This window comes from Pollachius pollachius (assembly GCF_949987615.1).
Source record: "Pollachius pollachius genome assembly, chromosome: 18".
Classification (NCBI taxonomy): Eukaryota; Metazoa; Chordata; class Actinopteri; order Gadiformes; family Gadidae; genus Pollachius; species Pollachius pollachius.
Genome location: NC_136951.1, coordinates 17,383,903 through 17,411,635, shown reverse-complemented (window position 1 = coordinate 17,411,635; position 27,733 = coordinate 17,383,903). Strand labels below are relative to the sequence as shown.

Below are 27,733 nucleotides of genomic sequence, written 5' to 3'. Positions count from 1 at the left end.
CCCCCCCCCCCCCTTTCACTTCTCCCTCTCTCTCCACTTCATTCTGTCTCCCATGGTAACAGGTTAGGGCTTGGGGTCAGGTCTGTTAGCTCCCCTCCAACCCCTCTCTCTCTCTCTCTCTCTCGTCTCTCTCTCTCTTCTCTCTCTCTCTCTCTCTCTCTCTTTCTCTCTCTCTCTCTCTTTCTCTCTCTATTTCTTTACCCCTCTCTCTACCTCTCTCTCTCTCTCTCTCACTCTCTTTACCCCTCTCTACCTCACTCTCTACCTCTCCCTCTCTCTACCTCTCTACCCCTCTCTCTCTCTCCTCTCTTCCTCTCTCCCCTCTCTCCCTCTCGCCTCTCTCCCACTTTCGCGCTCTCTATCCCTCTCTACCTCTCTCTCTCTCTCCCTCTCTATCTTCTACCCCTCTCTCTAACCCTCTCTTTCTCTCTCTCTCTCTCTCTCTCTCTCTCTCTCTATATATATATACTATATATATATATATATAATATATATATATATATATATATATATATATATATATATATATATATCTACCCCCTCTCTCTAAACCTCTCTCTCTCTCTCTCTCTCTCTCTCTCTCTCTCGATTCCTCAGGCTCTTATCCTGTTCATCTCGACCACTTCCTCTATCCTCCATGCAAACCCAATTCATTTCAATTAAGTTAATTCTAGACCATTCATCTTAAATATGCTTCTGAGAGAATCCCATCATTTGAGAGATCTCACATCTCATGGAAACAGTCACCAACCTCTTCCTATTCTGCCTGTCCTCTCTCTCTGTTCTCTTTGTTTAGTCAGCGCCACTATTTTTCTCACTTTTGTCTCACGCTACATTTACATTAAGTCATTTGGCTGCTCTCTCACACTCTCTCTCTCTCTCTCTCTCTCTCTCTCTCTCCTCTCTCTCTCTCTCTCTCTCTCTCTTTCTTTCTCTCCTATTTAGCTACCACAGTATATTTCCCCCAACCCTCAGTTGCCTCTCTTTGTCTCTCATTGTCCAGTAAAACAGCCCTGGGTTAAACCCTGTCTGAGTATCTGTGCAGTAACAACTGCTCCAGCTCCAGCCTAGTCCGTCTGTTTTTGTCCTCTGTGGGCTGCCGTAGTTATAATAGCCCGGTGTCTTAATGGCGCCGGCCTGTGTTCCTGTCACGTTTGCTTTGCTAATGAGAGATGAATGGATAGCTCTCTGGAGATTATCATAATGCATTCATGGTCACCAAAAGGAGGCCTACCTGTCATGAGTGCAGTTTGTGTGGTTGTGTGTGCGTAGGTGGTTGTTATTATTATTGTGTGTGTGTCTGTGTGTGTGTGTGTGTGATTGCTTGGGTGTGTGTTCGTGTGTGGGTGTGTTCTTGCGTGGGTGTGGTGTGAGTGTGTGTGTGTGTGTGTGTGTGATTGCTTGGGTGTGTGCGTGTATATGCGTAGGTGAGCATACATGTGCATTTGTCATACATGATGCATGTGTGTGTGTTTGTGTGTGGGTGTGTGTTCTTGCTTGTGTGTGTGTGTGTGTGTGTGTGTGTGTGTGTGTGTGTGTGTGTGAGTGGGTGGGTGTGCATGTGGGGGTGTGTGTGAGTGTGTGTGTGTGTGTGTGGGGGGAGGGGTCCCTGCGTGACGACCATGCTGGAGGTCTGGGTAATAAAGGCCTTGTAGTCATTTGGGATATTGATCGTGGGACCTTGTGTTCAGCCGCGCCACAGTCACAGGCAGTCAGTGCGGCCCCGTCCCGGGGGAGGGGGGATGAAGAACAGGCCTGTTTCTGCACGGGGCTCATGTCTGTGCACCCCGTCTGCCCCTAATGACGCACCGCCTCCCTGCCCCCCTTTGTCAACACTGCTGTTGGGGGACGTTGAGTTTGTGCCCGGAGTTGAACTTGGGTTGTTGTTGTGATTTGTGTGTCCGCCGTATTGGTTATGGGATGAGTGTGTTTGCGTTTTTGGATAAGAGATTGGGTTTGATTGATTTAACTTTCCTCCATGTTGATAAGAATGTGAATGTGAATGTTTCCCAACGATTCCGTGCATTGTTGTTGGTGTATCTTGCACAGAAGTTGTAGTCGCAGCAGCAGCAGCAATAGTAGTAGTAGCAGTTGAAGTACTAGTAGTAGTGATAGTAGTAGTAGTAGCAGTAGTAGTAGCAGCACTTGAAGTAATACGTAGCAGCCATAATAGCATTAAAAGTAGTATTACTATATTGATGACTGGTGTAAATGACCTCAGAGATAGATATGCATATCGGGTTTTAGAAACTTTGCTGACCCTGTGTGTTGCTGTCTCTCTGCAGGTGTGGATCTCTGAGGATACGCTGACGTCAAAACGCTAAAGGCTACCAGTCGACTCTCAAAGGTAAGACTTTGGTTGTACTCACTTTACAAACAACCCCCACTTTCCTCAGGTTCATTCGATCCCTTGTCGGCTGTCACTTGGCAGCCCAAGGCCCTTATAAGTTAAAGCGCAGAACGCAGACGTAAATATGCATCCAGTCACACGTTGTCTGCGTGTGTATGTTCCCCGCTTCCCCTAAAACAAATGTTATGGTGAAGTTGCCACGTCATATTGATGTATCTGTCCACGGTGGCCAACCCGGGCGCTAATGTTTATCAGATGTGAAAGATTCACGAGCGCTGCGATGCCCCGGCCCTGTGGTCCAGAATGCGAGGCATCTCTCGTAACCGAGGGTGACGGATCTGCTGTTGACGTTGTTCGACTGCGAGCGGGAAGCGTCCTGTTCGTCCCTGGGGATCGCGGTCAGGGCCGTAAATCTCCTGAAGAAGTCTGGTGAAAGTCAAATCCCCGGCGTAGGTTTGGGTCAGTTCGGGTCAGTTTACTTTTGTCTAGGCCACTCTTTTGTCATCAGTGACACATCAGACACAGAAAGGTGGGAAAGATTCAATAGACCAACCAGGTTCAAGTGTGGTTGAACGTGGCTTCTGAAACTAATGAATTATGGACTTAATGATGTTGTGATACGTAGGTTGTCGCACTGCTATTCTGCCTCTGGGACCAAATTAAGCTTGATTATATCTTATCTCTACTGAAGTAGAACTAATTCAAATTTCCCATGACATTCACTCATAAAGACTGGGAAATTAAAACAATATGCAGGTGTGGGTGACAAACACCCAGAGAGAGATTTCATTGATGCTTGAATAATTTCGGTATGTTGAAAAAATTATGGAAGAGTGTTTAGTTATTATGTGTGAAAGTATGAAATAGTGCCATCTAATATGTTAAAAAATGTAAACTGCTCTAGTACAGCACTATAAGCTATATAAATATATGCTACAGTTTGACCTTTACAGTTGCTGTTAGAAGAGGCTGTTCTGTTTTTCGGAGTTGATCTATTATCCTTCATGATGTCATTACCCTGGCTGGTTAATCATAATTACCAAGCATTCAAGAAAATTAAATAGATTTCATTCATCTCACGTGAATCAGTTGAATGTCTGATCTATTGCAACCTCTCCTCCTTTCCTTTACTTTTCCTCTTGTCTCCCTCTCCTCTCTTCTCTTCTTTCATTTCCTTTCGTCTCTTCGAGAGAGAGAGTGAGAGAGAGAGAGAGAGAGAGAGAGAGAGAGCGAGAGCGAGAGAGACAGAGAGCGAGAGACAGAGAGAGAGAGAGAGAGAGAGCGAGAGAGAGAACAGTTCCTCTTACTTCATCCCAGCACGTCCTCCTCCTCCTCCTCCTCCTCCTCCTCCTCCTCCTCCTCGTTTATTGAGTCATCCCTCACTCTGTTTTGGACATCATTCTTGGTTTATTGATTATTTCAATTTATGCTTCATTGAACTTCCCGTATACTGCTATCGCTCACTACTTTCACCAAAAGAGACAAGGAGAAACTCATTACAGTAAGAAGCAATGTGACATGCAACTGTATGTGTGTGTGTGTGCGTTGTGTGTGTGTGTGTGTGTGTGTGTGTGTGTGTGTGTGTGTGTGTGTGTGTGTGTGTGTGTGTGTGTGTGTGTGTGCGAGCATGCCTTCAAAGGAACCAATCTCAATCTGATTGCAGATGCATGTCCGCCTGCAGGTGCACACACATGCACGCACATACATGCACACACACACACACATACACACACATACGCACACACACACAAAACAGACACACACGACATCTCGGTTCAGTGCCCTGCACACCAAGTGCAGAGTGTGTGTGTGTGTGTGTCTGTGTGTGTGTCTGTGTGTGTGTGTGTGTGTGTGTGCGTGTGTGTGTGTGTGTGGGGGGGTATCTGCTCATCAATATACGTTTCACCAGGCAGAGACACACTAGCATACCGCTGTGGCTAAGCCCCCTCGCCTTCCTGCTTGGCTCTTCGATCCAAACAGAGTTGTCGCGGGGAAGTTGTCCAAAACATTCGGTATCCTCGATGAAAATTGCCATTGATTTATTGTTGTTGTTTTATGCAATTTAAAAAATATTGCAGTGGAATGGAAATATCTATAAATGTTTGAGTATTTAACACCCTAGTTGAGCTCCATTACTATGAAGCTGATGTTGTTATCGAAAGCTGCCGTGATGCAGGTAGTTACAGCAGGTAGGATTTCGGACAAGTTTTCTCATGGATGCCTCCAGGTAGCCTTTGAACGTTGGGAATCGAACCCAGTGCATTTTAAGTGCTGGGAGTTGTACACGCACAGCCACTACACTTCACATGACCCCTTTTTTAACATAGTTTTATGCATGTATTGTCGGTTGAGCGGGCTTCCAGGGAGCGTTCCAGAAGGTTTGTCAGGCCCAGTGTGTCTCGTTCACACCCGGGTGAAGTGGACTCTCTGCTGGTCGCTGTGGCTCCGTCGCACACTGGAGGCTCCTGGGAAATATTTCACACACGGCTGCCGATTTCATCGTTTTTTCGGTTATGGGACCCTGGGGTATTTTGATTCAGAAACCTATTTTCTCTTGCCTGGCTGACACCAAGGTCAGAAGGAGAATAAGGCAACAGCGAGCAAACAGGAATTTGATTTTAAAAAGTAAAATGAGAACAATTGAGAAAAACACATACACACACACACACACACACACACACAAACACACACACACACACAAACTCTATAGATCTTGGGTCCCTCTGCCCATTGCGTCTGATGAGATACCCTCAGACAGGCGGGACTCTCATGCACACATGTTGTGCACGTGGATACACACACACACATCTATACACACAAACACACAAACACACTTATGGAGAAACAAGAGGGTCAACATGTGAATGCATCTGCAACACATGTCAACAAAATCACGTGTGCGTATGCCCACACACTCACACTCACACACACACAGACAAACAAACACACACACACACACAGACGGACATAATAAACATTTTTTTTCATGCATACCATTTCTTTTTAATCTTTCGATTATTTCATCAACAGTACAAACCCTCCATTCATTTGACGAGCAGCATCCCGACAGAGCGGAACATTTCACCTCCTCCAGAGGCTCTCTCTATTAGTGGGTGTTTTGGGCCTCACGCCTCATCCTCTTTCTCCTGACTAAGACTCCCCCCGCCCCCGCCCACTGTGTGGGAGTACTGCTCTATTATACCCCTGCGGTGCCTGAAGGCAAGGCTGGGCCACTCAAGAGAGGAGGAGAGCTGTCAGGCGGACAAAACAAGCCCAAATGTCAGGATCCGCCAAGGCGTTTTCTCAAAGGTGTCGATTCTGTTTGTTACCGGAAAATAAAAGCGCAGGGGAACAGGAGCATCTCACAATGGCCGCCGTACGCTGTTGTACGTTGGGTACAACAAATGAGCCAGAAGAATGAAAGGGGAGAAATTATGTCAACAGATATTGAGTTGTTACTGGTTTGGCAGGGTGCATTAGGACGGCCATTCGATACATTCATGGCAGTTATACAATTTCTAAAGAGAACCTCCTGAAAAGTAAAATATGTGCAACATCGACCATAATGATGTCATACGATACACGTACATTTTCTTTCTCTATTTTTCACTACGCCGGCATTACTAGTGACAGCCTCGTCACATAAAGAAAGTATATTTTTATAATCAGTCCCTCCTCCACGCCAAAAACAATATTGTTCCTCCCTCACATCGCCATGACAACCTAAACTATCTCCCCCCTCCCCTTTATGTGCACCTTTACCTCCATGTTTCCTCCCACAGTTCCAATCATCATTCCCCTCGCCCACACACACCTCCACACACACACACACACACACACACACACACACACACACACACGCCTACAGTAGTAAACAATGCAGGGCTGACAGCATTTGCCCGGCGGGGGGTTGAGATGGGTGACGTGTGGGTGAGGGGGGGGGGGATTGTGAGGTCAGATGGAAGGGGGCTGGGGCAAAGTTGTGGACGTGTGCTGACGGTCAGCACATCACAAAGCTCCGGAGGGGGGGGGGGGGGGGGGGGGGGGGGGGGGGGGGGGGGCATCAGGGCCGGGCTGGGGGGGGGGGGTGTCGCGTGGTGCTACCCAAACAGGCAAAGGTTGTGTGTGTGTGTGTGTGTGTGTGTGGGTGGGAGAGAGAGAGAGAGACAGACAGAGAGTGAGAGTGTGTGCAGACATGCATGGAGTGTGTGTGTGTGTGTGTGTGTGTGTGTGTGCGTGTGTGTATGTGTGTGTGTTTGTGCATGCCTGCGTATGTGCGTGTGAGAGAGAAAAAGAGAGTGTGTGCGTTATTCTGACTGGATGTATCCCTGTGGCATTGTAGCAAATAGGCTGAGTGTGATCCGGTGGCTTCGCTGCAGGACAATAGCTAACTAATCCACCCCGCGGAAGACTTTTCTATGGAATCAGCCTGGTGGGGGAAATACTATCAACTCCTTCGAAAATAAATGTCCCATTTAGTACCAGTTGCTATTTTCATTGCCGATTTTCGACATCAATTCTTTCGGGTCAATCGGAAGCACGTTGGACAGCATCCACCACTGCACCCCTCCGCACACCAACGCATGATGATGCTGCTCCTGTACAGGGAGCAGAGAGTGATGTGGTGGAGGACCCGTGAGGCCATATGTGAGCGTCGTGCAGTATACAGCGAAACACAGATCGTAAGAGCGTGCCACAAAAATAAGTTGAAACATGCCACTTTTGCAATTGCAAATAGCTATTTGCTAGTGCATATTATATATTGCATATTGCTATTGTTTTTATATGGACTCTAACAGGCTTGAATTCTTCTTTATTACTTCATTACCACACTTGTGTTTAAGAACTCCTCCAAGTTTTCTTGCAATGCCCTAACTGCTGTACTTTACCACCACTTAAAAAGTTAAAACCTTTGTTGTTTTTCAACTTGGTCGTGCAGCAATGATAATTTCTTTGGTAACTCCATCATTGATTTTGTGCTTTAATTGGCCTTACTTGGTTCTCACTGTGGAATAAAAGCTAACTGAATAATAATAGATGAACTGTGCACTGCATATTGATGAATGTCCTCAAACCCTTCTGGAGGAGTCATCGATACAGCCCTCAGTAATAGGATGATGCCATTACTTTTTTAACTTTGGACTAACTTTCGCATGTCCCAGAGTCATGTGGTTCCTGGGTCTTCTGTTTCTGTTCCTGATACAATGCTTTTGAATTCCAGGGCAAAGGAAGTTGTTACCCTATCCATCTGTCTACTGTACGAACACACTCTGGTACATAGAACTGCTGTCATTCATCTCAGTGTTTCATTTAGAGTGCGCCGTTCTTAAAGGCCTAGTATAGATTATGTTGCGACCTGCTTCAACAACAATGAACGCTATAGCCAGATTAATTTGTTTATTCAAATGACTGGAACCAACTCTTATGGATAAGGGGAGGGTTGAAAGAGGGAAAGTGAAAGACAAAGTCGGACAGAGTGAAAGAGCGAGTTAGAGAGATCGAGATTGTATATGAAAGACTGAAAGACAAACTGAGAGAAAGAGAAAGAGGGATAGAGAGATTCATAGACAGATTGACAGACAGATTGAAGACAGAGGAAGACTGAACGCACATACAGACACAGAGGCAGACAGAGAGATAGAGTGATTGATAGAGATTCACAGACCGACAGCGAGTGACAGACACACAGAGGCAGGCAGAGAGATTAAGAGAAAAAGAGAGATAGAGAGATTCACAGACAGAAAGCAAGCAATAGGACCACAGGCAGGCAGAGAGATAGAGAGAGATTCACAGACAGAAAGCAAGGGATGGGCACACAGAGGCAGACAGAGAGGTAGGGAGAGAGCGAGAGCCAGAAGGACAGAGGAACAAAGGAATGTCGCCCTCAGGTTTACTTTCCCGCTCTCTCAGTTTACACAGCGAACAGCGGTTAGCCTCGTCTGGTCTTTAATAACAGTATTCACGTCTCTATAGCGATGGAATTCACTGTTTGGGACCCGTGGCCATGGATACCAGGAGTTTAGGAGAGGGGCTCTTAGCCCCATATCCTTGTAGCGCTGGTGATATCTGAGCTCCTCTTTGCCTCGGACAACTAGCTACGAGGCTATGTGATTTTCTCAGTGGAGTCCATTTGTGAACCACTTGAGTGCACAGGGAGGGCTCTAGATGTTTAGGACTGTAAAAAACATCTTACACTTTGTGGTTGGTAAGGTTCTTTTACCATTCAAATCCTTTGTTATTGTATCACAGCTGTTGGCTGATTCCCTTTCAAAGAGTTCAAATGTTTTTAAAATGGCCAGGAGGATGAGAGGGATTAGATGATTGATGGTTGAGATGAAATTATATTTACGGTGGTTTAATATTTCCGGCATATGAGACATATTGTGGGGCGACTCATAAGGGTTCCCGAGAGAAAACACATCATAAAGTCGGGATCTCATATATCCTGTGCCTTTCTGACCATGAATCTGAACATGTGTGTGTGCGGGGGTCTGGGTTTTTGGACCAGGATGTATCATAATATAATCCTGATCATCAATAGAATCAGAAGTCTCAGAGTGTGTGTGAGAGGGTTTGGGTTTTTGGATGTATTATAATCCACCGATAGGGCCAGACTGCAGTGGTGTCCTTGTGTCAGTTAGTCATCTTGTCCGCTCCAGTTTAAATCAGGAGGGGACTGAGTCAGGGGCCTCCGAGATATCGCTGACACGGACGTGTGATGTCACTTCCCCTCAACTGCCGTTTGTCCTCCTGGGTGGGGTCGGCGCTGAGGCCCAGAATGCAACAGTATTAACGGAGACAGGGGAGGAAGAGGACAAGACAGACAGTGATGGGACGGAATAATGGAAAATAAGAAAGAAGGAAAGAAGGAAGGGCTGAGAAAAGAAAAACATACAATGGTGATAAAGAAAAATAAATAAAGGAAAAAAGAAAGATAGAAGGAAAGAAAGACAGACAGAATGATATGACAAAAATATGAAAGAATGAAAGAACTGAGGAAAGAAAGACATGCAAAGGAAATAAAGGAAAATAAAGATAAAATGAAACAAATAAAGATAGATAGAGAGAAAGAGAGACTGAGTGACATGAAAAAAAAGTGAAAGAATGAAAGAAAGGAAGCCTTCAAATTGAAAGACAGATACAGAGAAGGAAAGTAGGAAAGACAGACAGCCAGTCAGCCAGAGGCACCCAGATAAACATAGATAAACATCACAGATAAGAGACGGGAAGACAGCCTGAAAGGGGGCAGACAGACAGACAGATCAGCCTGTGAGTCGTCTGCCAACATACAGTCTAACTCTCACACAGAGTGACTCATAGTAAAGTAAGACTGGAGGACTGGGGGAGATGACCTCCCCACTTCTCAAGGTCATCCAGAACCCCCCTTCCCCTTTCTTCTCATCCACACCACTTATTCTCTTCTTCCGTCTGAGAGAGCAAATGATTTTCTTGTTGCAACGATGAACCATTTTCCTTTGTTAAAACGGCCTTTCCTTTCTGGCTGGATGCTTGTGTGCGATTATTTTTCATCATTTTTCACGTAACTTTATTGACAAAAGGCTATGACAAAATCGACAAACGATATGGATCGACCAGCCTAAGGGCCTCAGACGATGGTAGAGAATTCTTTCCTCTATAAATAGTTCTTATTAGTATAGCGGTGCGGCGGGAAAACAAGAGCAGCAGCTAATGATACAGCATGTCCCCAGTAATGTCTACCGGTCTCTTAATGGCGCACTGGTTAGAATATAGGGCCGGTGACATTTAAAAATAGCAAGTCATTAGGATTGTTTGTGTGCGTGCGTTTTTGTGTATGTGCGTGTGTTACTCTGTATGTGTGAGCTAAAGCCAGAAGGACTTATAAATGTCACATATTCTGTTATTGTTACTCTTTTATATATATTTTAAATATATAATCTTATTGGTACCCTTTGGCCAGCCTTCATGCCAGTGCCTCTGAGATGAGTGACTCCCATATGTATATATATATATATATATACATACTTGGATCTCTGTCCCTGTTGTACTATCTGTTATTCTCTTTCTATCTTTCTCCCTTATTTCTCTCTGTCTCTGTCTCTGTATCTCTCTCTCTCTCTCTGTCTCTCTCTTTCTCTTTGTGTCTCTCTCTCTGTGTCTCTCTGTCTCTCTGTCTCTCTCTCTGTCTCTCTCTCTCCATCTCACTATCTCTCTCTCTTTCCGTCCCCTCTCTCTCTTTTGCAGTTATTTATTCAGAGTATTATCCAATCAGACATGTTTTTGTAATTGGCCGTGCCCTTGCATTCTATTGGTTCAATGCAATCTGTCATAATGATGTGTACGTGTGTGTGCGTGTGTGTGTGTGTGTGTGTCTGTTTGTCGGTGAGTGTGTGTGAGTGTGTGTGTGTGTGAGTGTTTGTGTGCGTGTGTGTGTGTGGTTTGTGTTTTCATTAACATGACTGATGTATTACTGTGGGATGAGGTTCATGCAGGTGTGTGTTTGATGTTTGATTATGTGTGTTTGTGTGGTTTGAAGTGTGGTTACACGCACACAGGCACACTCATACTCACAAATAAATACTTTACTGCACACACGCTCTTTAATAGAAGCATCTTAATGTGTTTGTGTTCTTTTATGAGTAAATCAATCTCTATAAATTGTGCTGTTTTTATGTGTGTGTGTGGGTGTGTGTCTCTGTGCATCTGTGTGTGTGTATATAAATGCATGTGTCTGCTGATTCAGTAATGTGAATACATCCAGCGTACCGCACTCGCATGCAGTATGTTTGGAGGCACGCACAACGTAAGGCATCATGGGTAATATGACAGCAATTTGCACGTGCCGCTCTCTAGGCTTCCGGCCGTGTCTCTTTGACACATCCCATAATATAAGACATGCAGCCGTGCTCCTCGATTACCCCAGGGTGGTAATAATCCATTGAGACATACATTATGTACCACATATTTACCTCTCTCTCTCTCTCCCTCTCTCTCTGTCTCTGATTATCTTCCTCCATCTGATTTATTGTATCCACCTCTCCCTCTCTCCATCTCTCTTTTATTCTATACATCTCTCTTTGCTTGTGTTTATCGCTCTCTCCCTCGGCTATTTTTTGCATTGTATCTACCTCTCTTTTATTGTGTATACCTCTCTCTCCTATACCTCTCTCTCTTTGTCTCGTTACTTGTGTCTCTCCCTCTCTCTCTATTATTGTGTGCCTAAAGCTGTATATCTCTCTCTCTCCCCTATCTTTCTCTTCCTCTCCCCTATCCCTCTCTCTTTCCCTCTCTTTTTGTCTCTGTTACTTGTGTCTCTCTCTCTATTATCGTGTGCCTAATCCGTATATCTCTCTCCCCCCTTCTTTCGCTTCCTCTCCCTCTCTACCCTATACCTCTCTTCTCTTTTTGTCTCGCTCTGTTTATTGTGTCTACCACTCTCTCTCTCTCTTTATTATTTTGTGCCTAATGTGTGCATCCCTCTCTCACCATTTCTCTCTTCCTCTCCCTTTCTCCCCTATACCTCTCTTTTTGTCTCGGATACTTGTGTCTACCTCTGTCATTAATTGTGTGACTAATGTGTAAATCTCTCTCTCCCCTCTCCTTCTCTCTCCCCTCCCCTCCCCTCTCTCCCCTCTCCCTCTCTCTCTCCCTCTCTCTCCCCTCTCCCTCTCTCTCTCCTTCTCTCTCCCCTCCCCTCCCCTCTCTCCCCTCTCCCTCTCTCTCCCCTCCCATCTTCTCCCCTCTCTCTCCTACAGCTCCCCGACGGCCGTGGATGTGCTGCACGCCCACGTGTCGAACCGTACGTCCTGAACTCCGAGCGTAGAGGAAGCCTTCGCCGTCCCGGGAGAGGAAGCTTGTGATTGGCTGTCGGGCAGACATGGGCAGGAAGTGGGCGTCGGGCGTCGGCCCCTGGCTGACGATGCTCCTCGTTCACCTGACGTCCGCGTTGGAAGTGCCGCTGGATCGTAAGTCCGATCTATTTATATATGAGTTGACCGTTTCCACGCGTTACGCAGAGTCAGCGTATGTAGGTCACGGCACCTCTTCAGTTTGTTTTTTTTTGAGAAATATATTTAATACGTTTTTAACACACAGACTTATACAATTATGCACATAGAAAACAAATAAGTACAAGCAAATAATAATAATAATAAAAAGTGCATATATATAATTATAACCTGCATTTCCTATACTGATACTTCTTCAGTTCGATTCTTTCGGAGAAAGAATTGATCGTAACTTTAATGTTTCTCTGAAAATTCTTGAGATATTTTACTGATTAAACATCTGTCCCTGTAACCGTTCAACAATAATATCTTAGACTACTCAATTGATAAGACATGAGTGATCATGAGAATTTTCTTGTTCTCAAATGTGCGTTATTTTCGTTCTTTCTCTTTGTTATGCACAAAATAATTCTCATTACATGATCACCTACATGATCTGTTACTTGATAACTTGTTATGGTGAAAAGGGTTGAATATTTTAGATTCAATTCAGGAATTGTGTTTATACGTTCAAGTTTATTTCAAACTTGAGTTAAGTGGTGTAGAGTTGACTAAGAATGTTCTTGTGTAAAGCAGTAAAGGTGAACTAAAATGTCATATAATTGGGATTACAGAACAACAAGCACAATAGGTCTCTATATATGGAGTAGACTTAACATTTTTAGGTTAATGAGGATTGAAATGCAAAAATAGCTCTTCCGCTGTCACCATGGGTATCCATCCTATTTTCCGGATGATTTAATGCAAATATTCTGTTTTGCATGTTTAAAGCACGAGGATTCCCTTATGATAAAACATCACATTTTCTCATTGGTGGGTGGATGCATCTTAGCATGGAATTGTTCTCGGGGCTTCCACGTAATGTGCCTCTCAATTACCATAAGTGTTTCTATCTTTGGTCAAATGCTAACGCCTCCCAAGTCCTTGTCTGGCATCCATTATTCTTGCCTGAGCCGATCTAAGCCATTGAAGTGTTTCTGCTAAAATTTGAAAAATGTGCTAGTGCCTGGGAGACGCTAGTGTTTGACCTTCTCTTCCTACCTGCAAGTGAGCTTGTTTCAATCTAACCTTTCCCCCCTCTTCCCAACAACCTTGTAAATGTGGTACGGTGTACCATGGTGGACAAAACACAAAAGCTAAAGTACTGGAAGGATGTAAGTTGGCACACAAACGTCCATTGTGACTGCAAGTGTGAGGTTGTTTTCCGCTGTGTTGAATTTGTTCAGGTGTTTTCTGTTCATTTTGGTTTGGTTTTTCAGTGATGCTAAACTTGCATGTGGTTGTTGTTATTGTGAGTATACATGCTTGCTAACAGTGTTGCTAAGCTAACACCGTTTTGAAACACTGTCGAGACCTAACACCACTGATTGCATGTCTGATGCTGTCTCTATGTTCTATAAGTGTGGACGGATTGAGATATCTCCTGCCATACCATCTGCTTGTTTGTGTTTTTGTGGTATGTGCGGTGCTGTGTGTGTGTGTGTGTGTGTGTGTGTGTGTGGGGGGGGGGAGGGTTGTATGTATGTATGAATGTCTGTGTGTGAGAGTCAGTGCATATGCGTCTGAGTGTGTCAGTGTGTGTATGTTTGGGTGAGAGTGTGTGTTTGTGTGTGTGTGTGTTTATGTGTATATGACTTTGTGTGTGTGTGTGTGTGTGTGGGTGTGACCGTGAGCGTGTCATTAAGGTGTGCCTGAGTCTCTGTGCATGTGAACGGCGCGACTATGTCCATGTATAATACAACACACGTGCTGGAGCTCATCCCCCTCTCCGTGTTCCCCCAGTGCCGCAGCCCCCCCACCATAACGCTGCAGTCACCCAAAGATTACATCTTCGACCCCCGGGAAAACATCGTCATCATCTGTGAGGCCAAGGGGAAGCCTCACCCAAGGTGAGAGAGAGAGAGAGAGAGAGAGAGACAGGGGTCTTCCCCCTTCTACAACTGTTCACTTTCCTAGCTCTCATCCCTCCCCACTTCTGACAACTGACTTTGTTCGCTGAGCTGTGAGCGGGTAAACAGCTGGAGATATTCTCACGTCCCTGATCTGAAAGGGAGATAAAAAATAGATGAGCTATGATTCAAAACGAGGAAGGAACTAGGAACCGGCAAACATATTTCTCCTTATCCGTCCTCTTCATCTCCAGCGCTCTCCACTTCTAACAAATGACTTTGTCCTCCAGTGGAAGAAATGAGAGAGAAAAGTGTAATTTCTTTCTTAAAAGGGATATTTTATGGAGGGGGGAAACATTATGGAGGCAGGGAGGGAGGGAAGGAGATAGGTAGTGAGATAGGGAAAGATGAAAGGAAGTATAATGGAATAAGTCTCAAATAAAGACGGAAAGAAGGAAGGAAGGAAGGAATCTATCCTCCTTATCTGCTTGTTTCATCGTGTTCCGGCGACTTCTACAACTTCCATTGTTCCCTCTCTAGCGGCGGCAAAGATTTATTCTATAGACAGAGAGTAGACGTTTTTAAGGAGGAGGGAAACGTTGTTTCGTCGTATATAACTTCGAATATAATGATAACACTATTGTAATATATTTTTGCCATTAAATACTGACTCCAATTCATTATCGTTACCACGATAAATAGCCGAGATGGTCAACCTTTCTGTTCAATACAGTATTTATATTGTTAATGATACGTTCTTCATTTACACAACTCACTCACTGAACCCACTGACGGACAGCCTCTACTCTGAATGAATGTCAAAGTTGCCAAATATTTTGTGTCCAAATACACATGAACACACGTCAATTAGTAAAAAAAAATCCTTTAGTATTATTATTATTTTTGATATAATTTAGTTTTAGTCTGTGTTTTTGCTGTCGGGTAGGCCCTCGGCATCAAGATTCCACATACATCCACATAACTACATGACCAAACCATAACGGCCGTTGTCTCTGGCCTCCTCCTCCTCCTCCCCCGCCGACCCCAGCTTCTCCTGGACCAGGAACGGCTCTCACTTCGACGTGGACGTGGACTCCAAGGTGCTGATGAAGCCCGGGTCGGGGACGCTGGTCATCGACATCAGCGGAGAGAAGGCAGAGGCCTACGAGGCCACCTATCAGTGCCTGGCTCACAACGAGCACGGCACCGCCCTGTCCAATGACATCGTCGTGCGGCAGTCCAGTGAGTCAACCTTTTTCTAAATTAAATTTACCATAATTTTTGGCCGCGGTTTGGTTTTGTCGGCAAGTTATCTAAATGTTTTTTTGCATCGTCAATAATACGATAATTCTTTGTATTCTGTCTGACTCAGTAAAATTATGTTTTTCTGATATTGTTCAGTAAATTACCTTGGACTATAATTTCTTATTTACTAATATTTTAATTTTTTGATATTAACTAGATTGTTAATTGTTCAAAGACTTTTAGGCTATATATGTGGTTTATATTTTGTCCTATATTAAATATAAACCGACACCCTCTTAAACATATTTTAATCTCACTCTCATCAAATCAAAGCAGAAATATAGACAAGACCAGGTTCTTGTCAATACCAATAGTACACCTGCCGCGATGCCTTTGTCTGACGTTCCGTCTGACGCTTCGTGACTCGCAGGGTCCCCCTTGTGGTCGAAGGAGAGAAATGAAGCCATCACCGTGCAGGCGGGAGTCTCCCTGGTGCTTCACTGCCGGCCCCCTGCTGGCCTGCCGCCGCCACTCATATTCTGGATGGACAACAGTAAGTTCAACATTGTTGCCTTTCTAACCCCGGTTTGTCAATTCTAAAATAGTATTAAATAAACCTGTGAAAAATCTATAAATAAATGTGGTGAACTTTCTCCACCCGATTTGGTCAAACTCCCTTGTATTGTTTTGTAATGTGATGAATCTCTCTCTCTCTCTCTCTCTCTCTCTCTCTCTCTCTCTCTCTCTCTCTCTCTCTCTCTCTCTCTCTCTCTCTCTCTCTCTCTCTCTCTCTCTCTCTCTCTCTCTCTCTCTCTCTCTCTCTCTCTCTCTCTCTCTCTCTCTCTCTCTCTCTCTCTCTCTCTCTCTCTCTCTCTCTCTCTCTCTCTCTCTCTCTCTCTCCAGTCTTACAGAAGCTCCCGCTGAGCGACCGTGTGTTCCAGGCTCTGAACGGCGACCTGTACTTCTCCAACGTTCTGCCCTCGGACACGAGGAACGACTACATCTGCTTCGCCCGCTTCCCCCACACACAGACCATCCAGCAGAAACAGCCCATCTCCATCACCGTGCTGGACAGTAAGTGTTTCTCTCTCTCTCTCTCTCTCTCAGAATGTATGGTACAAAATCACCCGTCAATCAAATACTGTACCTTTTTAAAAAAACGCTTTCAGGTTTTTGCTCGTCATGTGACCCTGTGCCCTGTGAGCATAATTAATGTAATTACCGACACCTGTGAGAGTCCTACAAGGGCACCTCTGTGTGTTGAGTGTCTGTTCAGTTTCAGTAAGCGGTGGACAGGTGGCCTCTGTGTTTAATTAGCAGGTCAGGGCCAGCCAATCAGGTCATGCATGCAATCAGATCGGCCCTTCTCAAATAGCAAGTACGCAAAGCTTGGACTTGTGAGCTTGGTAGTTCAGACTTGGCGAGTTCGGCTCGGGACTATAAACTCCCGATAACGGGAGGATGAAGTGCTGCAGGTTGTTGTGAAATGCATTCTGGGATACTTGGCTGTCCCAAGTCAACACAGGTCACCTGTCGATGTGTTCTAGATAAAATGGGCCTAAGAACCCAAACCGGCCTTTGGAGCGTAGTTGGCTGGATGCAGACGTTTGAAAGGATCAGTACTCGGGCTGCGGCTGATTAACGTAACAATGGAGTCATCAAAATCAAACCGATTTGCAGTAGTGTGGTGGTTTGACAGTCATTACTGTGTACAATTGAGGGGCTGTATAGGAGGACACACTCATAGAGGTGAATGGTGTTTGAGGCAAACCGCAACACCTGTTTAGCCTAACAATGGAGTAATTGAACGCAAAGCGATTTACAAGTGGTGTTTTGGTTTGGTTGTCAATACTTTCAGTACAATAGAGGAGCTGTATAATAGGACAAACTAATAGAGGTGAACGGCGTTTGAGGCAAACTACCTCAACAAACAGTAAAGTCGGTGCTAGCTTGTGGGTCTCATAGGAAAGAATGGAAGCAGAACAAGAATTATGAATCACGCAATAATTCACTTCATTCTCTGTAGTTCTGCGTTTAGGAAGTGGACGGTTGAAATGTTAGCAGGGGAGTGTGTGTTTTTGGATCTGAAAGGGGTCAACAAGGGTTCAACAGTGTGGTTTAATCTGATGGTGTAACTATTACGTGGCATCGTAAAAAATATGCTCAGAAAAACACTCAAGCTAGGATAGAATAATTGTTTGGCAGTGTTGAACATAGACGCTTGGCAAATTGTCATTTGGCTTTGTCAATTGTCAAGTAAGCCTTTTAGGTAAACCTCCCTTTCAGTTTTTTCACTCTCTCTTTTTCCCTGAGCTCTGAATTCCCCTTGCATCTTTGGCCACATTTTTCCTTTTCTGGAAAACAAACACATACGTTGTTTTTCTATATTCATTAAGATTCTTTGAGAAATATGTTTTCATTTCACTATGTAGCATAATTTCTACCATTTCAAGCTGCATGTTATAAACACGTGAGTCTCATGCTATTTGCATGAATGGTTGGATCTTTTGAATGAGAGTGTGACTGCTGGTTTCTTTGGTGGCGAGTGATGCTGGATTAACCCAATCCAAACACACCAATGGGAACCAAGCCCCGCCCCTATTTCCACTACCAGGCCTATCCCTTCCCTCCATAGTTGAACCTCAAGTATTACAATATCGACGCAGTTTTGTATAAAAATGATACGTATATCTATAAAATATCAATCAATGCGAAAAAATAAGAAATAAAAATAAGATGTATTATTAATGTCTTCGCAACAATTGCCTGATTATTTGTGCCCATGTTTTTTTTTAATTTGAGTGGATTTCTGCCGGTTTTATCTGATTTCTGGAACATTCAATGTGGAGTGGATGCCGCCCTCTGTTGTCATGGCAACATGGCTGCATTTGATGTTGACTGCAGGACATCAAGCTATCGACGTCTCGGATAGGCCTACTTGTAACTACCTACTAAATGACTTTCACAGTCATTTAACAGTTAAACAAGGGTTTTCAACTCAAGAAGAGGCACTTATAGATATAGTGGATGTGTGTGTTGTTGTATAGATACGTACTTTACGTCATTACAAAATAGATGAATCCTGGGTCAGGTTTTCGGTCGATTTCGTCTCACGGGTAAAGAACATCAACATCATGAATTTAAACGGCTAAATTAATTAACTTTCAACGACTATTCCTGCTCTCGTACTCTCGTGCGGACTCACCTTGTCCCAAACCCACCCCTGGTCCCCTCCCTCCATATGCTGACCCTATACCTTCCTACCTTCCTATACCTCTTGGTTGTGACCTTCCCTCTCTCTCTCTCTCTCTCTCTCTCTCTCTCTCTCTCTCTCTGCAGACACCCAGTCTGAAGAGAGGGCCCCCGGCTTCATGGCCCCTCTGGGAGCCAGCAGCACCCAGATGGTTCTCAGAGGACAGGAACTGGAGCTGGAGTGCATCCCAGAGGGGCTGTGAGTTCACCTTGTGCAAATTCATAATGCGGCAGAAAGTGTTTCAGTGTCGTGCCTTTGTTGAAACCACAAGACTTTTTGAAGGTGACATATTATGCCGCCAGGTGTGAGTGTGATTAGCCGTTACGAGCCGTTTTGAAAAATCGGCCTCTTCTGACATCACAAGTGGGCGTGTCCACCTAGAGGTGTGCTGGGTAGGTCACTCTACCAGCCTACCCAGTGGACTGTGGCAAACGTGTGTCTACACATCTAGGTGGACACACCCACCTTTGAGGTCAGAAGAGGTCGATTTTCACAAAAACGGCTTGTAATGGCTAATCACACTCACAGCTGGTGGTATAATACGTCACCCTTAAACAAGAATGCACTGGTTTCCTATGCATTTCCTATGGGGACAGACGGCACAGAATGGCAAGGCAGCCAAATATTTTGTGTCTACATACATATGAACAATCGTGTTAGTTAGTCAAACATACTTTAGTTTATTGCATTAGTTTATGGATTTGCTGGTGGGTAGGGCCTTAGTATGAAGATCCTACATACATCCACATAAAAACACTCCACATCATCACACAGTTACATGCACACACACATACTCACACACACATGCACACGCACACACACACACACACACACACACATGCGCGCGCATACACAGACAAACACACCCATGAGTAAACGCACGTACAGTCACACACCCTCCCACACTCAGACATGCACGCACACACACACACACACACTCTCCCACACACTCTCCACACACACACACACACACACACACACACACACACACACACACACACACACGCATATACATCTCCCTTCTACTAAAGCTTGTGTGTGTGTGTGTGTGTGTGTGTCCATCTCAGGCCCACGCCGGAGATCTCGTGGCGCAAGGAGGGCGGCGAGTTGCCTAGCAACAGGATGTCCATCGTGGGCTACCAGCGGACCCTGAGGATCTCGAGCGTGGTGGAGTCGGACGCGGGCGACTACCGCTGCAGCGCCAAGAACAAGCTGGGCAGCGCCGAGCACAGCATCAAGGTCACCGTCAAAGGTAACGGGGGTCAAAGGTCAAAGGTCGTCTGGTTTGACCTTTACGGAGAAACATTGGGAAACAGTGTTTTGATTTGTTTAAAGGGGACATATCATACCACCAGTTGTGAGTGTGATTAGCCATTACAAGCCGTTTTCAAAATGTGCAGCATTGTGACATCACAGGTGGGCGTGTCCATCTAGATGTGTGACGGATAGATGGACACGCCAACCTGTGATGTCACAATGCTGCACATTTTCAAACCTGCTTGTAATGGCTAATCACACTCACACCTGGTGGTATGATATGTCCCCTTTAAAGGTCCCACCATGACATGCCACCAGGCGTGGGTGTGACTAGCTGTTACAAGCCGTTTTTCAAAATCGGGCTCTAAGGACATCACAGGTGGGCGTGTCCACCTGTGATGTCATAAGAGCCAGATTTTCAAAACGGCTTGTAACAGCTAGTCACACCACGCCTGGTGGCATGTCAAGGGACCTTTAATTAACTGAATTAAATTGAGTTACGGAGAAGGGGCGGGATTCAATAAGTGTGAACTTCTTCCCAGTCCTTTTCGAAACATGTTATTCAAATCTGCAAGTGTTTGTCATTTATGTAACTAATTATGCTTTCTATTTTTTTGTAACGTCATGATTTCATCTTTCGTTTTTCTTTTACATGTTCGAAATTAAATTCAATCAATCAGTCAATCAATTTGTCAGAAGAAAGAAACAATGATATATTGCTGTGGGTACAGTCAGGATTTCCATAGAACCAAGTGCCAAGCACTTACAACTGTTAGTTTAACCCATTCCCGTATACAACAAAGATAGCTAGGATAAGATGCTCCACAATGCTAAGTATTATCTTTAAGTGACAGGAACTACAAGATACAATTTTCAATCAAGGTTTATATCACCTAAGACACAGAGTGGATATATTCCCGTGCAGATGAACCGACTCGAGAAGATTTTGGGCTTAAAAAGTGTATCCCTTCCTATATGTGTTCAATGTTATGATATCAAAGGGGTGATATTCTAGGTGGACATCTAGGTGGACAACCCCACTTGTGATGTCACTAAAACCCAGGGAAAGGCAAACATTTTCAAACGTCTTGTAATTTCTAATCACTCTCACACCTAGAGGCACTATATCACCCCTTTGATATGTATCTGGGGAGGATGGGGACTGGACAGGGTTGTGGCTGGATGGTTTGACTCCAAGCTGAGTTTTGGGTTAATCTCTGTACCGTACGAATATATGTCATCCTCTTTTCCTTCCCTCATGAATAGAACTTGCAGCAGCAGTCGTTAATTGCGTTATTACATCTTCATGTCATGACTGCTGCTTGTGGTTGTATTAATGCGCACATGACCATACACCTGAAACATGAACTCTTGAACTTTTTCCTTCCAGCCTCTCCGTTCTGGATCAGCTCTCCCAGGAACCTCATCCTGGCCCCCAACGAGACGGGAATCCTCAATTGTCGAGTCAGCGGAGACCCCAAGCCCAAGATCAGCTGGTCCATCAACGGCATGCCCATCGACAGTGAGTACCATGTAGACTCTGCTTGTCCCTCACTTTCACTTTCGTTTTGACTCGTTGATTTCTGAACAAGTTATTTGTAGTTGGTTGAGTGATTTTGTATGCATAATTGAACTTTTTTGTTGTTGGTGTTTTTTTATGGATTTATTTATCTAATCTGGTTAACTATCCACATTTCTTACTTTTAAATTTACAGTGAATCAGTGTGTAAAATAAATCGATTAACGGTAAACAATGGGCAAGGCAAGGCAAGGCAACTTTATTTATATAGCACTTTTCATACACAAGGCAGACTCAAAGTGCTTCACATATAAACATTGTCATACGATAAAATAAAATAATAGATAAGTTAAAGAAAACATATGCAAAGAAATGAGTAAAATAGAAAGTTAAAAAGGCATTTTAGTAATAAAATAGAAAATAAAGGCAAAGTTAAAAAAGCTTTTTAGAAAGTGCAATGTATTTAAGATTTAGTATACAATAATAATGTTACTTTATTGGATTTTCTGTTGCCGTTTTTTCGAAAAATATATACCCATCACACTAAGATCAGCGTTCTGATTTAGCAATTTATTATTATATAAGTACAATAGAATAACAAAAAAGTATAACAGGACTGCATTAATTGACAAAATTGACAAAAAAGATTATAGTATGCTACATATTTTTGTTATTTACTAAAGTTACTTACAAGGCAGAGCCTGTTAAAAATACAAAAAAATGTCAATATTAAAAAGCGTATCATAGCACTTGTGTGTGAATGCATAATATGTAAGTACTGCTTCTAGCACTGCTTCATGTACTCTCCTCCTCCCCAGACGCCCCGCTGGACCCCAGCAGGAAGGTGGAGGAGGACACAGTGATCCTGAACCACGTCCAGTCGGGCTCCAGCGCCGTCTACCAGTGCAACGCATCCAACGAGTTCGGATACCTGCTGGCCAACGCCTTCGTCAGTGTCCTCGGTAGGTTCCAGAATAAAATGTAATAATATCAGCCTGGCTCTGGTGTGCAAGTCTAAAATGAGCTGGCGGATGCTGTCGATATTGGTATTGGTATTATTCGCTATTTGTTTACTATTTATTCACTATTGATTCGTCTGTACTGGTATTGGTAGTGTTCACTGTTTATTCACTATCGATTCGTCTGTACTGGTATTGGTATTGTTCACTATTTATACACTATCGATTCGTCGGGTTCCCAGGCTGGTATTGTTCACTATTTATTCACTATCGATTCGTTGGGTTCCCAGGCTGGTATTGTTCACTATTTATTCACTATCGATTTGTCGGGTTCCTAGGCTTGTATTGTTCACTATTTATACACTATCGATTCATCGGGTTCCCAGGCTGGTATTATTCACTATTCACTATTATTCACTATTTGCTCTGGCAGAACTTCTGCCAGAGCAAATAACAGCCGGCCAATCAAAACGGTGAATCGCGGTGAGTCTGATACGATGCTTAGCTATATAATAATTGTTTTAACTTAATATTGATTCATGAACAACATTGTACTCTTTGTCACAGCGGAGCCGCCTCGCGTCCTGACTCCGCCCAACAACGTGTACCAGGTCATCACCAACAACATGGCCCTGTTGGACTGCGCCTCTTTCGGATCCCCCATGCCCACAATCACATGGTATGTGCAATTCAAATTTGAATAATGAATCATTTAAATGAATGAGATCGAATGATGTAAACAAAGTATTAAGGAATGTTCAATTGAATTTGGTTCACCTAGCTTTGTAGAGAACAGTGAACAAAATAAAGTTTTAAATGTAAAAAAAATGGTGTCTTAGAGATGAATTATGGAGGAAGATATGCTCCAATTACTCATCTCAAATTGCATCATTTCAGCAAAGTCAACCGTTTTAAATATTCAGTGATATGAACTTATGAAAGACGGTCTTCTTCAACAATCTTACCTAGAAAGAACTCGGTTCTAGCAAGTGTACTGCGGTACCAAAACCATCAAATAAAACCTGAATCCAACCATAAATACCTACTTGACACTGATTCCCAAAGGAGCTTCCCTGAACTCCTTCACTTCACGAAAACTATCGTGGGTTACTCCTCAACGATATGAACCATTCGAACCGACCCTCCTCAACCTGTATTTTATTTAACTTTTTCATTTTTTTTTTCTTTAATTTCCATATTCTCGTTTTGATTAAATAATTGTAACTATTTGAATCCATGTGATCTTTTTATGGTATGATATTTTTAACTATTTTAATCTGTGATTTTCTCACGACTATGTTAAGCCCATTGGGATCCCTGTCTGCGTATGAAATGGGCTATATAAATAAAACTTGCCTCGCCTCAACCCTCTCTCCCTCAGGTTCAAGGGCAGCACCACGGCCATCCAGAACATGGACCCCTACGTGATCCACGAGAACGGCACCCTGGAGATCCACACGGCCCAGCCCATCAACAGCGGCCGCTACACCTGCATCGCCACCAACGCCCTGGGCATCAAGGAGAACCACGTCCTGCTGGAGGTCAAAGGTCAGCCCGCGGACACATCGAAACTCACAAACGCTGAGGCCTCCGAAACTGCTAAAATGAAGCTTGACTATGCGTTGTATTGCTGGGATGGTCAGTGTAATGGGATTATTGGGTGTTTGATAACTCAATGGTCTCTTTAATTGTGTTGCTACAATGATAAATGAACACTTGTGGATGTTTTTTTATGGAGATGAATGTAGCACGTAGCATACTTGGTGACGAACAATAAGAAAGCTAATGGTATCACGTTTGCTAGCCATGCTAGCTAACATGCTCTGTCTAAATCTCAAGTAGTCTAACGCTACATTGAACCCATAAAGCTATATTAAAGCCATTATGCTGTATTAAGGCAATGTTACGGAAGTATATCTATAATACACCCTGCGTATAGTTTTAGCCCAATAGCATCTTTTCCTAAGTCATATTTTGGCCAAATTGTGAAATCTAACCTAACTCTACTCTCCGAACGCTGCTGATTCACTGTGCCCCATTGGCTACGTCCTAAGCCAATCAGAGTGCTTTATAAATTCCATAATCAATATCTGCCTGAGTCATCTATTTGACTTAGGCCATTTTTTCGCCAAATACAAGATTAACTTGTTTTTTCGTTTTAAAATGATTGGTTCTGTTTAGTTCACGTTTTGATTTGTTGATGATTAAAGAGAATGCATGCCAAGCAGTTCAAATGTTATATTTTAGTTTTATTGTACAACTCAAAATATTGGGTCAACTCCAAATATGACTTATTGTAATTACGGGTTATAGATTTTTGGGATTCTACACCTAAGATCTTGATATCAATAAATATGAAACATTTTTAACCTTGAATTACGGCTTTTACATGACAGTTACGCTCTGAGGCTAACGATGTCGGCGTTCCCCCAGAGCCGACCCGTATCCTCAGGCTGCCCGAGTACAAGGTGGTGGAGAGGAACATGGACGCCGTGTTCGAGTGCCGCGCCAAACACGACCCGTCGCTGGTGCCCACCGTGACCTGGCTGAAGGACAACAAGGCCCTGCCCCTGGGAGACAACCGGTAGCATAGCGCCGCCGCCGCCGCCGCGCTCCGACTGTTGTCTCATGACCCTGTGTGTCTATGTAACGACCGGTAGCCTAGCGCCTCCGCCGCCGCGCTCCGGCTGTTGTCTCATGACCCTGTGTGTCTATGTAACGACCGGTATCCTAGTGCCGCCGCCGCCGCGCTCTGACTGTTGTCTCATGACCCTGTGTGTCTATGTAACGACCGGTAGCCTAGCGCCGCCGCCGCGCTCCGGCTGTTGTCTCTTGACCCTGTGTGTCTATGTAACGACCGGTAGCCTAGCGCCGCCGCCGCCGCGCTCCGACTGTTGTCTCATGACCCTGTGTGTCTATGTAACGACCGGTAGCCTAGCGCCGCCGCCGCTGCCGCGCTCCGGCTGTTGTCTCATGACCCTGTGTGTTTACATAACGAGTTGGTTTCCGGTAAGATTGTTCTCGCGGTGGTCAGTGATGTCACGGCGATGAGAGTGATGGGTGAAGCTAAATAGGTGTAAAATTGAATATTTATACATTAAGATACTTTTCAAGTATGGATATACACTGCTATATATATAATTAAGTGTATATGCTGTGGGAAAAACGTTATAAAATATATTTAACCTCTCTCTCTCTCTCTCTCTAACCTGTCTCCCTTTCTCTCGTCTCTTGCGTTCTCTCTCTGTTTCTCTCCACTCTCTCTCTCTCTCTCTCTCTCTCTCTCTCTCTCTCTCTCTCTCTCCCCACCCTCAGGTTTGTGGTGGAAAAGGACAGCCTGACCATCAGAGATGTGACCGAGGAAGACAAGGGCACCTACACCTGCTTCATGAACACCAGCCTGGACCAGGACTCCGCCAGCGCAATGCTCACCGTTGTGGGTATGTTGGTCGGAGAAACGTCCTAGATAATGGTGTAGTGGTGGCGTGGGTGTTTCACTCCCAAGCCAAGTTACTGGGTTCAATCCCCCGAGTCTGCCTTTATACTGGTAGGATACCGGTACGATATATAGATGATGAATTAAGTACAAATGTTCTGTGTAAGTTCCTAGCTTACCGTGTAAAAAAAATATCAATCCACTGAAACAATATTAATGTCACTTCATATTTCGAGACAACTCAATGTCAATTCCACAGTAGAACATTTACACAATGTCGGCTGGGCTGACAGGTTGCTGGCCCAGTGATCACATACAGTCCCTCTCAACTTTCAAATAAGCTTTCACTTTCCTCTCTCAACTCTTTCAGCAACTCTTTCCCCTTGACAGCGTAATCCATCAAATTATAGTCAACTCTTTCAACATTTATTTCTCCTTGACAGTGTAATTCATCAAATCCTAGTCAGTTTAACTTCGATTCTTTCTCCTTCTCTGTACATATGACCTTTCTCTAACAACCTCCTGCTTCTCTGCTTCACTCTTTGCTTCTCGATGTCTCAGAGGCCACGCCTCCTCCTCCTATTGTCTACGGTAAATAAGTACTCTAGCTTCAGTTAGCTTGTGCCGTTATCGGCTCGGTTTTCATAGCGTACAACCTTTTATGCGTTACAGCTTGTTATTGGCTTGTTTCTTATTTGTTTCTTTGCATTTAAAATTGATTGGTTCTATTTTGTTCACTTTTTGAGTTGTTGGGGATTTGTTTGAACATAATGCATGCGAAGCAGTTAAAATGTTATATTTTTGTTTTATTGTCATAATGTATATGTGTGTCCATTTGTGTGTCAACTCAAAGATGTCATTTTTATATAATTAAATAGGTTATAGATTTTTCTTAAAATGTGCTGTCGATTTGTAAATCAATTTTCATAAGAACGTTTTAATTTATCTATAGAAGCCGAGTATCACATCCAGTGCTACACTTTATTTAAACAGATTTAATTGCAAATTAAACACATACACACACGTCCACACACACACACACACACACACACACACACACACACACACACACACACACACACACACACGCACACACACACACTGTTTCTGACTTCCTGTTTGGCGTTTCCAGAGCAACCGGACCCCCCCACCGACCTTGAGCTGACGGACCAGATGGACCGGAGCGTCCAGCTCACCTGGATCCCCGGGGACGAACACAACAGCCCCACCCAGAGTACGTGCACCTCCTACCTGTCTGGTGCTCCTCTGTTGCGCCTAAAGTGCAAGAGAACATAGTGGGAGCATCGTCGGCTAGCTGGAGATGGGTCTTTGACGCCATCTAGTGGTTTGAAAAAGCCACCAGATAAACCTGAGCAAGTTTCGAAACAATATGTAGAAAGAAATACAATACAATGCACACTTTTATTGAACCTCTATTTTACCAGGAAGAGTCTCATTGGGATTTAAAACCTCTTCTTCAGGAGAGGCCAAGACACAAAAAACAAAAACTCAAAGGACAAATATACTCACAAATCACCTTTTACAGTAACTTAAAGCACCCTTTACAGTAAAACACACACCCGATGCAATACAGGAGAAGGGAGACGCCCTGAATCCGATCTTATTATATGTGAACATTTATTAAAAAAATGAAGACACAGACAAGAAAAATATAAAATCACAAAAACGCAGATATTGACCTCTCACCCCCTTTCAACCTCTCCCCCCCGTCCCCAGAGTTCCTGATCCAGTACGAGGACCTGCTCCACCAGCCCGACGTTTGGGTGAACCTGACGGAGGCGGCGGGCTCCAGCACCACGGCGCGGCTCCAGCTCTCCC

The 27,733-nt window shown here is 44.2% G+C and overlaps 1 protein-coding gene across 1 annotated transcript in view; it reads left to right on the top strand.

The window, feature by feature from the left end:
• The window catches only part of nrcama (neuronal cell adhesion molecule a), a gene marked incomplete at its 3' end in the record, with an annotated part of 64,401 nt that overhangs the window by 23,953 nt on the left and 12,715 nt on the right, over positions 1–27,733 (top strand). Inside the window, exons 2-18 of the mRNA XM_079755523.1 lie at positions 2,286–2,347; positions 12,085–12,319; positions 14,127–14,225; positions 15,274–15,467; positions 15,901–16,023; positions 16,374–16,544; positions 18,810–18,921; positions 19,791–19,975; positions 21,371–21,502; positions 22,318–22,461; positions 23,026–23,137; positions 23,840–24,006; positions 24,892–25,042; positions 25,774–25,898; positions 26,456–26,485; positions 27,027–27,128; positions 27,632–27,733. The exon at positions 27,632–27,733 is cut by the window's right edge and continues 96 nt beyond it. Of these exons, the coding sequence (XP_079611649.1) occupies positions 12,207–12,319; positions 14,127–14,225; positions 15,274–15,467; positions 15,901–16,023; positions 16,374–16,544; positions 18,810–18,921; positions 19,791–19,975; positions 21,371–21,502; positions 22,318–22,461; positions 23,026–23,137; positions 23,840–24,006; positions 24,892–25,042; positions 25,774–25,898; positions 26,456–26,485; positions 27,027–27,128; positions 27,632–27,733 (2,062 nt within the window). The 5' untranslated portion in view covers positions 2,286–2,347; positions 12,085–12,206. The remainder of the gene's footprint in view (positions 1–2,285; positions 2,348–12,084; positions 12,320–14,126; positions 14,226–15,273; positions 15,468–15,900; positions 16,024–16,373; positions 16,545–18,809; positions 18,922–19,790; positions 19,976–21,370; positions 21,503–22,317; positions 22,462–23,025; positions 23,138–23,839; positions 24,007–24,891; positions 25,043–25,773; positions 25,899–26,455; positions 26,486–27,026; positions 27,129–27,631) is intronic.